General features: G+C 49.2%; 1 protein-coding gene across 3 annotated transcripts in view; it reads left to right on the top strand.

The window, feature by feature from the left end:
• The window catches only part of LOC144146837 (uncharacterized), a 58,087-nt gene that overhangs the window by 38,768 nt on the left and 4,897 nt on the right, over positions 1–14,422 (top strand). For all 3 annotated transcript variants that reach the window (XM_077678772.1, XM_077678771.1, XM_077678773.1), the window contains 2 exons: positions 3,913–5,078; positions 7,833–7,980. In XM_077678772.1, the coding sequence (XP_077534898.1) occupies positions 3,913–5,078; positions 7,833–7,980 (1,314 nt within the window). The remainder of the gene's footprint in view (positions 1–3,912; positions 5,079–7,832; positions 7,981–14,422) is intronic.

Raw genomic sequence — 14,422 nt, 5'->3', positions numbered from 1 at the left:
TGGCAACGGTAGTGGCGTGAAGCCCATCTGTGCGTGCACGCGACCCTCCTTTCATCCCAAATCCGCGCACGCCCAAATCGGCAAACAATGCTGGGCGCATACTTAGGCGTTTAATACACCGGTAAAAATGCCGTTCGTAAAGCCTTACAAGTTGATGAACAACAATAGGCTTACACTTGCATTGCAAATGAGAAAATTGCTCTTCAACAGGGAGTGATCCCAGCTACACTGGGTGAGGTGGCCTTTGAGGCGGCAACGGCGGCGAATACATGCTCGGTGGCGGCGGCTTTCGGTACTTTTTACGCCCATTCGTGCTTCTTTTGATTCTCCGCGCTACCGCCGTGTCATGCGATTTCGAAACCTGTGAAAGAGGCTTCGGTGGTGGTGAGAGGAATACCAATTGACAAACGTGGGCCGGCGGTAGCGACGAGGGGCTCCGGAGTGGCGCCGTATAAAGCGGTTCGCCGGAATGAAAATTGGGTGTTAAACATATACTGCGTCACCGTAAACATTTGTGTTTAGCAGGAGTGCTTTACGAAATATACAAAATGTAGTTCTTATCCTAGGCAGTGTAGCTCTTTTTTTGTGAGGTGTGTGTGGCTAAAGGTCAGCGGCAATGCCAGCCTCAGGTTGCGCAATGACGCCCAATGCCGTTCAAAGTTATTAAAGTAAAGATCGAAGTCATCTTACCAAAAAAGTCATCTTACTTACAAACAATGTACAGCAGCCCTCCCCAGTTCCATTCAAGCTGAAGTAAAATTTCCAATGACGTCAGCCAGTTGGGTGGTCCGTATTTTACCAATTCTTCCACTCGTCATACGTTCTGATGGAGACGGAGGCTATAACTTTTTTGATGTGACCATTTTTCTCGAACGTTTGAAGCGCTTTTGAGAAAGACCATATTTTCCAGCACATCTTAATCTACGTTCCTCTATTTCTCAGCTCTTCTATTGACGCCATCAGTAGTATCGCTTCTATCCGCAGCGTGCAATAAATAAGCGTTCCTAAAAATCGACGTTCTTCTGCTGTTTAATCTTCAGTGGGTGTTTTGTGTAGAAAACGTCTTTAGTGATAGACGTGTAATTGTAACGAAATGTTATTGTTTCTGTTCTCACTTATTACAAAGCGCATGGGATTTCCTTAGTTATATGGCGAATTAATTTTTTCCCAGAAATATTCAATGGTTCCCAACATCCAGCAACAGCAACCAGCCTTGCATGCGGGTTAACATCGCCGCCGTATGGCCCTTTTTATTTATCATTAATAACGGCTGTTTTCTTCGACGGCAGGCTGGAAACACATGGTTTCATAGCGAGCGGTTGCATTTAATACAGATTTTTTCTGTATACCACGAAACAAAGTTTTTCGAAGAAGCGCACACACGGCTTCCAACAGCCGATAAAGGTGTCTCAGTACTCAAGCAAGTCCACCTTCCAAAGTCCAGTGTAAATGGTAGAATGAACGATCAGAAAATTACGAGAACAAATCGAATTTGCGCGAAAAGGTTGCGTAAAACTCTTAGCGCAAGTTCGTGGACCATAGCATTTGTGGAAGAAATGCTATGGTCCGTCGAAGCGAAAAAAATACCGGTTCAGTTAGGGTTCTGCTTCGGGTGAAATCATTTCGTTCCCGGTCAGTTCCTGTTCGACCAAATCACAACTCGAACTGGTTCGCGAACTGGTTCGGAAGTTGGAACCGGTCCCCGAACCAGTTCAGTGAGTCAAATTATTACCGAATTCCGAAAAAAATATGTTTTGCAGTTTAAACCAACCGCGATAACTAAATACAATTCTGTGGCATTTGAAATTCAGGTTTTTCCTTATAAAGGCTGCGAAATTGTACGAGCAACAGTGAAAAATTGGGCCAGATATTAAAAAAAACACATGAAGCAACGAAATACCAGCTACTTACCACGCCCCAGCTAGTCTAGTCAGGGAAGCGCGAATCCGAAAACAAAGCATCACTAAAAGGACAAAAAAGCAGAAAAAGTGCAAAGCATTATCCCTGGGCAAATAGAATAATGCGGGACCGGCCCACCTTTCCGCATGTGTCGTTCTTTAGTACCATTTCTTATACAAGACGAAATACGTACTGCCTGCGATGTCGGGGGATAAAGTCTTGCAAATGAAGAACGTTCTTTCCATACGCTAACAGCTTTCTCTGCTATATTAGTTTTGTATCTGTTCAAAACACGAAGCTTTCCGCTCTACGCGTCCTGAAAAACACACTATTATACCAGGAAACACAGCGCTCGCAGCATTCACCGTGGTGACACGTTTGAATATGTTAAAGGTACCAGAAATGAAGGGATGTCTAGAGCAAAGTCTAATTTTTGGTGTTTCGCTTATTCCATGGCTGACTGCAGCAAAAGTGAGCCTAAGTTATTTGTGTGGGAACTCGGCGCGGAAAATCGTAAAACCAAGCAAGGGCTAGGGCTACGGAAACACGCTTGTCAAATACTATTGGCCGGTTTGTTTCCACGAAGCTCCTCCAGTGTTATGAGGCGCACCACACATTGAAGGCCGGCAGAGCAATTTAGACCACCTGGGGATCTTTACGTGCATCGAAATCTCCACACATGGAGAGAGAGCGCGCGAGAGAGAGGGTAAGTATTTTTATTTATTCTATGCGAGCGAACTCTTTGCGAGCATAGGTTGATGTTTTAGGCCTCACCCCATGAAAGGCATCTCTAGTCCTCGTATCATTGACTTCGACTGGCTGTCCTTGCTCAGGACACCAGGTTGAACTTATTATCCGGTCTGGGCTGGCCAGGGAAGTCCTCCACGGCTCCAATTTGGGCATGGGTATTGGTGAAAAGTATGGAGTGCGTTGGTGCTCCCGTACTATATGGTACAGGGTGAGTTCTAGTTTTTCATTTCGATCTTAAAAACGGCAGCCGGGTGGGGTGATCAAACCCGCATCCTTAACCCACAGAATAGCTTTTGATGGTCACACTTCTTAAATATTTACTCCCTAGGTGTGCTACGTGTGAAAACAAAAGTATTAAATGCAATCCGTATGCACATTTTGACTGTTGATACCAAGGCGCTGGACTGGGCTAGTTGGTACATGTTTGATTGGAATAAAAACCAGCGAAAAACACTCGAAACAGGAGAAAACGACGGGGCAAGCTGGCTCCGCTGTGTTTTCCGCCGGTTTTTATTCCAATCAATTGGACTGTTGACCTTCGCCTTGGCGCAGTGCAGCAGTCTTGCGGTCGGATTGTCATTACACAGTCGCATTGAGTGAAGGCCAAAGTCGATGGTTCAAACCGCCAGCAGGCTGCCGAGAGTGTGACATTTCGTTTGCTCAACTTTGCACTCTGCTCGCGCTACCAGCGGTAACGTACCTCTGCAACACTGGTGAAGATACCTTTCCTGATGTTTTGATGACGAGTAGAGCGTTGATAGTGTTGTGACTGATCTGAAGGGGAAACTGCGTGAGAAACTGCGATATTGATGCTGCGCGAGAGACATAAGCCTGAATGGCATTGACCGCGCATTATCAACTGAGGTTGGCCGAACCGTTTCGTCGTAAACAGGTAACCGTTATTTATTATTTCGGTTCAGCTCCGGCTCAGGTTCAGCGTGGTAAAAAATAACGGTTCGGTTTCGGGTTCAGTTCCTTCCAAAATACCGGTTAGGTTCTGGTTTACGGCTCGGTTCGGTTCCGGTTCGACACCCTCGAAGAAACCTTGCCCTAAAAACAACTTTTGGTTGTATGCTCTGCTTCTAAACCATCCTCTGCCAGGTTTTATGATAAATAAATGACCATATACAGGACTCTTGACACAAAGTGCTTCTATGCTTTTTCGTTTAACTTTTTTAGCTATGCGTCCTTAAATGTGTAGATTCATATCCCCTGACAACGTTTTCAGCGTTTTTCTCTGCAATTCTTTTTCTTTCTCTGTAGGGGCTGGAGTTGGAATTATCATGGTGACGGTCATCGTTTCCATCATGTCGCACTTCCAGAAGTACCGAGGATTGGCCGCTGGCTTCAAATACACCGGCAACACACTGGCATCGCTGATTTTGCCGAAGGTGCTTTCGTCTCTTCAGGACGTGTATACCTTCAGGGGAACGTTACTCATTTACGCTGCGATCAGCATGCATGCCACAGCCTTCACCCTCTTCCTGAAAGAACGTCAAAGGAGAAAGAAACCCGCGCCACCTGTTTTAAGCAAGGAACAAAACCGCCAAAGAGATGTATCGTCTGCACCCTTTCAAGGTGTCCTTGAAACGGTTCTCAAGGACGAGAACGCCGAAAATGAGGTGATAACAAATGTAGGTAATTATACGCTCTATCGCTCAAGCGATGTCACTTGTCCCGCAGTGGGTTTGAATGGTGTCACATCTCCTTATACCATAGACAAACAAAATCAAAGCAGTGGTAATCCGATGAAAAATTTGGGAGACGAAGCTGTTCAGAGCCGAGGCAGTGACGTACACCTACGTTCAGACATAAGGAATGCATTTAGCAAAATTGAAAATTTTGGTGCCATCAGCCACACCGAGAAGCCCAAACGGCAATCCGAGGTAGTTGGTGACGGAAAAAGCTTCTTCCGAAAAGAGGAGTACGACCTAGCCAGCCATGAGTATCAAATGCCCAAGATAGATGATGACAACAAACAGATTTGTGGTAGACGCAGAAGTGGTGCTACAGAACCAAACTACGGCATTCTCAACAACAACGCCGAACAGCCGCCGTTGGAAGGACAGAGCTCAGGTCTTTCGCCAACTGCATCGTATATGTGCAACAGCAGTAATCTCCAACTCTTTGCGAGTCCAACTTTCTACGTTCTCGTGCTAGGCGCCATTGCCGCCGACTTTACCACTGTCATTGTACACGCGACTATCGTGGACTACGCCCTGGACAAGGGTGTCGCCCGAAAGAGCGCCGAGATGTCCATGACCTACTGCTCCTCTACTGAACTTGTTGGGCGTCTGTTGCTGCCGCTGGCGGCCGACCTCGGATTCGTAAGCCGGACTAATCTCGTGGCAATGTGCTTCACAGCGATGGCGGCGACTTCGCTAGCCCTTCCTCACACGGCCTCGTTTGCCAGCTATATTCCGGTTCAGGTCAGTGAAAGCAATTTTTGTAGCACAACATGGACAATACGTGGGGTTTCAACAGTTCAGTGCACGCGTACTCTGGAGATATGCATTCTTTATGACAGCTAAGGTTCACGCAAGCGGAGCAAATGCCAGTGCATAGCGCGAATGTAGATAACCTTATTGCGACATTAAAAAAAACAATTTGTAGGTTTACACTGTAGGAAGTTCTACATGCCATAAACTTTGATTGACACAGACGTAAGGTTCACACAACCAAAGAAGAAAGATACCCTGCTTTCCACGCGGTCAACAAAACGAAAAGAGCAAAGATAAGGGTCCATTGGTTGGAAGTTTATACTACGTGCGTGAGCTAAAGCACTTTGGCCCATTTTGTGGGATGCGGAACAACTTCGAAATCTTATGAATACTTTATGGGCCGCCGTTTTAGTGCAGAAAAGCCTTACGAATGCGAAAAACTGTATAGCCGTATAAATTCAGCAGAAGTGCAAATACCCATTCAACCACCCTCCACACAATTAGACGTGGACACATCAATGTTAGCAAACTGGGTGTTTTGCAGAAAATTCAATTTTTATTCGGGACATTCTGGTTATTCACGTTGCGTTCAAAAGTATTGCACGCATTGATTTATTGCAAAGCATAAAGCCTTGCATTCAGAAAGCGTTCGTAAAGCATAAAGCGTGCATATTCACCCTGAGTGTATAAAGCCTAATAAAGAAGTGTGGTTATACACAACGCGTGCACCTGCATTTGTATTTTCAGGGATAAAAATGTTTTGTGTGCTAAAAGGCAAGGGTTTACTGAAAAGCACATTTTTTTACCTGTGTTAAAAATGTCGCATAATATCTGTGGATATTTTATTTATTCTTTATTGTGCAAACGCGAAATATAATATTCATATGTTTCAGTTACGGTCGAATATTTTATTTTTATTTCTCGTTGTTTTTTTTTACGTACCAGTTTCTAAAACGTCCCTGGACAAGTTTTGTTTGTTTAACGCGTTATAAAAATAAATGCCTTCTGTTCACCGATTTTGAGATTTTTTGAGATTGGTTGTTCATTGTGAGAATATTTGATTTTTGTTTCGGTTTCATTTCTAGAAAAGTTTCTGTCTTCGTTTTCAGCGTGGTGTCGAAAATGTACATCTGTCATTTATTGAGCCGGTAATGGGAACATGTTTACTTTTCTGTTTTTCTCAATGGTCTTAAAACTTCCCTCTAATAATTGTCTTCATTTCTTTTCTAATCACAATTTCTCCTATAATGCGGGAACTTCAGGAATTGTACATTTATATAGGAATCGCATTCGTTTAGTCAGTGTTAATTATTTTTTACCGTCTTACAGTTTGCTTTTGTGCTGCTCTGCTATTTGTCATCGTTTTTTGTAAGCGGTTTACATGGTGCATATTTCGACTTTCGTTAGTCCATACTTGATAATTCAAAGCGCAAACGACACGAGGACGAAGAAAGAAGACGAGACGATGGCAAACTTGCAACTAACTTTATTATGAAGAAACTCGTTTTTATATAGGCCGAATAATCACATCACCTTGCACAATCTGCCACACGATACTACTGGGGAACGTTTTCAGACTGATCATTGATTGCACATTGATCGTTAGTCCACCTAATGATTTTACTTTTTTTCATTTTGTTTAAGGTTTTTAAAATTACGATTGCCCAATTGTTTTAATAGGTTTTTTGAACGAGTAAATATTTTAAACTCAGCAGTTATGTATTTTTATCCAGATTTACAGCGTCAGAAATTTTGCTTGGTCGGGTATTTTTCATTTTTGTCTGTTTAAGAATGGTGTAAAAGGTACATATTTTTAATTCGTGGCTATTCCCTTCAATGTGTCATTTCTTCGTGTGCTTTTTCAAGATTATCTTGACCAATTGCCCTTATATACATCATTGTAATAAATAGCTGTGTTAAGAGTAGCATTTGTGCATTTTTTTACAAATGCATGTTTCTTGCATTTGCACGAATGTTTATTTCGTGTTTTCATTATTTGAGGGAAGGGCCCTAGATATACATTTTTATTTCGTAGTTTCAATTCATAACATGTCCCAGTTTTTCAATCTGTGTTTTATTCCCATCCACTAGTCACCTCAACTTAGGCCTAAATGCAGCCGTAACACGGACACTTTTCTCTTAGTTTGTGGAAATGAAGTGCGTTACTGTGTTAGGGTAGGGGAAGGGGGTACTCGAAAAAGAATGCTTAAGCTAAAAATTAGATTTGGCTGGGTTTTTGGTGATATTTAGCACGATCTTCTTCAAAACACATTTTCTGAAGAACTGAGTACATGTGCAACACAGAGTAAACTTGGTTTATCGAAGAAATTATGAACCATTAAACGACAGTTGGTGCAATTTGATCGTAAGCTTTCCCTACAACTCATCAAAAGTAATTCGTAGCAGACTGCAGTCCTTCAGTAGATTTTTTAAAACCAACAAAGGATAAATAAGCAAAACATTTTGTCTCACGTAATTGTGTTCCTTTTTGCTAGAACTACTTCACAGTATTTCAGCCAATACCGCGCGTATGATGTTACTGACGACAAACATTGGTTACATACTTTTAGTAATGAATCCTTTATAACAAAGCTGTGTCTTCTAATTGCAAGAATGAAAAAAATTGCTGCATAATTACAGCAAATAGTCCGGAATGTCCGCAAATAAAGGACGATTTATCTGTTATAAAAGAAGGTATTGAGATTTGTTATTCAATTGCGAACGTTTTCGTGATCGTTGCAGGTAGCCACCGCCCTGTTCCTAGCGTGCGTCGCGACATTGAAAGGAGTCCTCGTGGCTGACAGTTTCGGCCCCGATGCGGTGCCTACCTTCTGGGGCGCTAACGGCATTGCCCTAATTCCAGTGCTCCTCGGAAACCCGTTTATAACAGGTGAATACTTACGCAGAATTTAAACAAAAATGACTGGTGGTCAGCCATGCTCACATATCTGACCAGACAATACAAAACTAAAAATAAAAAATTTGACACGCCGGTTTATACAGCAATAGAGCAATGTATTATTTACTGACGATGACCATTTGAACAGCGAGCGTATTGAGTGTTGGGCAGCCCGGAAGGGTCAAAGAAAAAAAAAGGTGATTTTTTAATTCGCAATGCAGCATACATGTAATATAATTACACGTACAGGATTAAAAATACCTGCTCTTTCTAGCTGAAAATCATACCGCCAGAACACACATAGTCTCCTACTTACCAAAGTTTGTAGACCGACTTCTCTGATCGATGGCGGTCCCGGCTTCAAATCTGGGGCCAGGATACACTTTTATTGAACAACAAAGTTTCTGAGAAAGTTGTACAGAGTTGCGTTACCGTCCTACGTCTCCATTTTTGGTGGGCGTCAAATTTTCTCCCACCAATGCCTAATCCTCTTTTTGGGTGTGTCCTGAAATGATCTATGACTTCAGCTTCTGGGCAGGATAAAACAGGCCAACACAGTTCGAACCGTTATGCTCTGTGTGTCTCATTGTTGGGGCTGACTATCACATGCAATACACGTCCCCTTACTACAGGCACCATTTAAAACCGGTCGAGAGCGTTATGTCAACACGGAAACATTGTAAAATTACAAAACAAATCGCGTTCCCTCTTAGTCTTATCAATTGAAAATGGCGTCCTTGTAAAAGCTCATAACACGGAAGAACAGCTATTGTATTTTTCGCGGTTTTTATGTTTTACGCTTGTATTTTAACAGTTTGAATATTTTTAGTTTGGTTTATCAGGAATCTTTTAAAAGGTGAGCCGGAGTGAGCCGCAGTGAGCCGCAGTGCAGAAGGTCATGCGCCACGCCGGTGTAGACGCAGCTACCCGTAGCCGCCGCCAGCATCGCAGAAGGTCATGCGTTGCGCAGGGGTAGACGCAGGTACCCGTCACTGCCGTCAGCCAGCCTCGCAGAAGTTCATGAGTCGCGCAGGGTTTCACGCAGCTACACGTAACCACCGTCAGCCTCGCAGGAGGTCATGCGGGGCGCAGGGGTAGACGCAGGTACCCGTAACCACCGCCAGCCTCGCAGAAGGTCATGCGTCATGCAGGGGTAGATGTAGGTACGCATTACCGCCGTCAGCCTCGCAGAAGGTCATGCGTCATGAATGGGTAGACGCAGATAGCCATAATTACCGTCAGCCTCACAGAAAGTCCTGAGTCGCGCAGGGGTAGACGCAGGTACCTGTAACCGCCGTCAGCCTCACAGGTCATACTTCATGCAGGGGTAGACGCAGGTACCCATACCCGCCGTCAGAGTGGCAGAAGGTCATGTGTCGCGCAAGGGCAGACGCAGGCACCCGTTGCTGCCGTCAGCCTCGCAGAAGGTCATTGGTGGTGCAGGGGTAGACTCAGGTACCCATAACCGCCGTCATCCTCGCAGAAAGTCATGCGTCGCGCAGGGGTAGACGCAGGTAACGGGAACTGCCGTCAGTCTCGAAGGAGGTCATGAGTCTCGCAGGGGTAGACGCAGGTACCCGTAACCGCTGTCAGCCTCGCAGAAGGTCATGAGACGCGCAGGGGTAGACGCAGGAACCCATAACCACCGTCAGCCTTGGAGAAGTTCATGCGTCCCGCAGGGGTAGACGCAGGTACCCGTAACCACCGTCATCCTCGCAGAAGGTCATGCGTCACGCAGGGGTAGACGCAGGTGCCCGTAACCGCAGTCAGCCACGCAAAAGGTCATGCGTCGCGCAAGGGTAGACGCAGGTACCCATACCCACTGTCACCCTCGCAGAAGGTCATGAGGCGCGCAGGGGTAGACGCAGGTACCCGTAAACGCCTTAAGCCTCGCAGAAGGTCATGCGTCACGCAGGGGTATACGCAGGTACCGGAAACCACCGTCAGCCTCGCCGAAGGTCACGAGGCGCGCAGGGGTAGACGCAGGTACCTGTACCGCCGTCAGCCTCACAGGTCATACTTCATGCAGGGGTAGACGCAGGTACCCATACCCGCCGTCAGAGTGGCAGAAGGTCATGTGTCGCGCAAGGGCAGACGCAGGCACCCGTTGCTGCCGTCAGCCTCGCAGAAGGTCATTGGTGGCGCAGGGGTAGACTCAGGTACCCATAACCGCCGTCATCCTCGCAGAAAGTCATGCGTCGCGCAGGGGTAGACGCAGGTAACGGGAACTGCCGTCAGTCTCGAAGGAGGTCATGAGTCTCGCAGGGGTAGACGCAGGTACCCGTAACCGCTGTCAGCCTCGCAGAAGGTCATGAGACGCGCAGGGGTAGACGCAGGTACCCATAACCACCGTCAGCCTTGCAGAAGTTCATGCGTCGCGCAGGGGTAGACGCAGGTACCCGTAGCCACCGTCATCCTCGCAGAAGGTCATGCGTCACGCAGGGGTAGACGCAGGTGCCCGTAACCGCAGTCAGCCACGCAGAAGGTCATGCGTCGCGCAAGGGTAGACGCAGGTACCCATACCCACTGTCACCCTCGCAGAAGGTCATGAGGCGCGCAGGGGTAGACGCAGGTACCCGTAAACGCCTTAAGCCTCGCAGAAGGTCATGCGTCACGCAGGGGTAGACGCAGGTACCGGAAACCACCGTCAGCCTCGCCGAAGGGCATGAGGCGCGCAGGGGTAGACGCAGGTACCTGTAACCGCCATCAGCCTCACAGGTCATACTTCATGCAGGGGTAGACGCAGGTACCCATACCCGCCGTCAGAGTGGCAGAAGGTCATGTGTCGCGCAAGGGCAGACGCAGGCACCCGTTGCTGCCGTCAGCCTCGCAGAAGGTCATTGGTGGCGCAGGGGTAGACTCAGGTACCCATAACCGCCGTCATCCCCGCAGAAAGTCATGCGTCGCGCAGGGGTAGACGCAGGTAACGGGAACTGCCGTCAGTCTCGAAGGAAGTCATGAGTCTCGCAGGGGTAGACGCAGGTACCCGTAACCGCTGTCAGCCTCGCAGAAGGTCATGAGACGCGCAGGGGTAGACGCAGGTACCCATAACCACCATCAGCCTTGCAGAAGTTCATGCGTCGCGCAGGGGTAGACTCAGGTACCCGTAACCACCGTCATCCTCGCAGAAGGTAATGCGTCACGCAGGGGTAGACGCAGGTGCCCGTAACCGCAGTCAGCCACGCAGAAGGTCATGCGTCGCGCAAGGGTAGACGCAGGTACCCATACCCCCTGTCACCCTCGCAGAAGGTCATGAGGCGCGCAGGGGTAGACGCAGGTACCCGTAAACGCCTTAAGCCTCGCAGAAGGTCATGCGTCACGCAGGGGTAGACGCAGGTACCGGAAACCACCGTCAGCCTCGCCGAAGGTCATGAGGCGCGCAGGGGTAGACGAAGGTACCTGTAACCGCCGTCAGCCTCGCAGAAGGTCATGGGCGCGCAGAGGTAGACGCAGGTACCCGTAACCGCCTTCAGCCTCGCAGAAGGTCATGCGTCACGCAGGGGTAGACGCAGGTACCCATAACCACCGTCAGCCTTGCAGAAGTTCATGCGTCGCGCAGGGGTAGACGCAGGTACCCGTAACCACCGTCATCCTCGCAGAAGGTCATGCGTCACGCAGGGGTAGACGCAGGTACCGGAAACCACCGTCAGCCTCGCCGAAGGTCATGAGGCGCGCAGGGGTAGACGCAGGTACCTGTAACCGCCGTCAGCCTCGCAGAAGGTCATGAGGCGCGCAGAGGTAGACGCAGGTACCCGTAACCGCCTTCAGCCTCGCAGAAGGTCATGCGTTACGCAGGGGTAGACGCAGGTACCAGAAACCACCGTCAGCCTCGCCGAAGGTCATGAGGCGCGCAGGGGTAGACGCAGATACCTATAATTACCGTCAGCTTCGCAGAAGGTCATGAGTCGCGCAGGGGTAGGCGCAGGTACCTGTAACCGCCGTCAGCCTCGCAGAAGGTCATGCGTCACGCAGCGGTAGACCGAGGTACCAGAAACCACCGTTAGCCTCGCCGCAGGTCATGAGGCGCGCAGGGGTAGACGCAGGTTCCCATTACCACCGCCAGCCTCGCAGAAGGTCATGCGTCATGCAGGGATAGATGTAGGTACCCATTACCGCCGTCAGCCTCGCAGAAGGTCATGCGTCATGCATGGGTAGACGCAGATGCCCATAATTACCGTCAGCTTCGCAGAAGGTCCTGAGTCGCGCAGGGGTAGACGCAGGTACCTGTAACCGCCGTCAGCCTCACAGGTCATACTTCATGCAGGGGTAGACGCAGGTACCCATACCCGCCGTCAGCCTGGCAGAAGGTCATGTGTCGCGCAAGGGTAGGTACCCGTTACTGCCGCCAACCTCGCAGAAGGTCATTGGTGGTGCAGGGGTAGACTCAGGTACCCATAACCGCTGTCAGCCTCGCAGAAAGTCATGCGTCGCGCAAGGGTAGACGCAGGTAACGGGAACTGCCGTCAGTCTCGAAGGAGGTCATGAGTCTCGCAGGGGTAGACGCAGGTACCCGCAACCGCCGTCAGCCTCGCAGAAGGTCATGAGACGCGCAGGGGTAGACGCAGGTACCCATAACCACCGTCAGCCTTGCAGAAGTTCATGCGTCGCGCAGGGGTAGACGCAGGTACCCATAACCACCGTCATCCTCGCAGAAGGTCATGCGGCGCGCAGGGGTAGACGCAGGTGCCCGTAACCGAAGTAAGCCACGCAGAAGGTTATGCGCCGCGCAGGGGTAGACGCAGGTACCCATTACCACCGTCAGCCTCGCAGAAGGTCATGAGGCGCGCAGGGGTAGACGCAGGTACCCGTAACCGCCTTCAGCCTCGCAGAAGGTCATGCGTCCCGCAGGGGTATACGCAGGTATCAGAAACCACCGTCAGCCTCGCCGAGGGTCACGAGGAGCGCAGGGGTAGACGCAGGTACCTGTAACCGCCGTCAGCCTCGCAGAAGGTCATGAGTCTCGCCAGGGTAGATGCAGGTACCCATAACCGTTGTCAGCCTCGCAGAAGGCAATGCGTTACGGAAGGGTAGACGCAGGTACCCGCGACCTCTGTCAGCCTCGCAGAAGGTCATGCGTCGCGCAGGGATAGACGCATGTACCCGTAACCGCAGTCAGCCTCGCAGAAGTTCATGAGTCGCGCAGGACAAGACGCAGGTACCCAATACCGCCGGCAGCCTCACAGAAGGTCATGCGTGAGGCAGGGGTAGACGCAGGTACCCGTAACCGCCGTCAGCCTCGCAGAAGGTCATGAGTCGCGCAGGGGCAGACCCAGGTACCCATAACCACCGTCAGCCTCGCAGAAGGTCGTGCGTCACGAAGGGATATAAGCAGGTACCCAAAACCAGTGCCAGCCCTGCAGAAGGTCTTGCGTAAGGCAGGGGTTGACGGAGGTACCCATTACTGCCGTCATCCTCGAAGAAGACATTTACCAGAAACCCCCTGGACCCTAGGGGGTGCAGTGGTTTCGCAGGAGTGAATTCTTCTGCCTCTCGCTAGGGGAGCTTAGCGATAAGGAGCCTACAGCAGCTGATGTTTAGCTGCGCCTTCCTTTTCCCCAAGCGTACAAACCCGAACGCGAACGAGAACGAAACCACCCAAAAAGTCGCTTCCGAAGCCCTTCAAGCGGGACGAGAAAAACACCTGCCGAATCTTCGCACCAGGAAGCCTTCATGAAGGAAACGCAATAAACAAGCTCTTGGTGCAAAAACCTCCCTGACAACGCTAATTTATCCATGCCCCATAGGCGGTAAATCAAGACTCGTGCAGCTACGCTGTGAAAATAACACGTCATGATTGTTGATAGCGAGCACCGGAAATCAACACTCGACGAAAAGATGCATAAATTAATTTTAGATGCGACTGCATCTAATTCACTCGCCTTCTCCTTCCATACGGTGTTGTTGTTGTCCGTCCACACCCCTCCCCCATTCTCCTCGCCGCGCGAGCTGCGCTCTCCGCCGCTCCCCCCCTCTACTCTCCGATAGCGAACACTCTCTCGCGAGGGGCATTGGATTGGATTCGATTCGGTTGGCTAGGCTTAGATTGGATTCGATTGGATTGAATTGGATTGGATTAAAGTGGATTGTGTTGGATTGTGTTGCGTCATAGCCGCGCCACGTTGCCTCATAGCTGCGGTCGTTCTAGCACCGGCGTTCCGATTTCGGGCACGTGCATAGACTTTATCTTCACTGCAAATTGCACGGTGGTCCCCTTACATCACCATCCACTACCCGTACACTTCAGCGACCACAAGGCCGTCATCGTTAACGTTATGCCGCGTGTTAAATAAATAATACATCGTACGCGTTCCTCACACGTTTCTCGCAATTAGAGAATCAACTCAACGGAAACACCAAGTGAAGCCCCAAGATGCGTCGCATCTCCAGAGGGGTCCCCTCGCGTGAAGGTGCGGTAATTTTTAACCATCAAGAG

This window comes from Haemaphysalis longicornis, unplaced genomic scaffold (genome assembly GCF_048455015.1).
Source record: "Haemaphysalis longicornis isolate Haplotype H1 unplaced genomic scaffold, Haemaphysalis longicornis Haplotype H1 scaffold_7, whole genome shotgun sequence".
In the NCBI taxonomy this organism is placed as follows: Eukaryota; Metazoa; Arthropoda; class Arachnida; order Ixodida; family Ixodidae; genus Haemaphysalis; species Haemaphysalis longicornis.
Note: the sequence above shows the minus strand (reverse complement) of the source record. Positions and strands in the feature narration are given on the sequence as shown.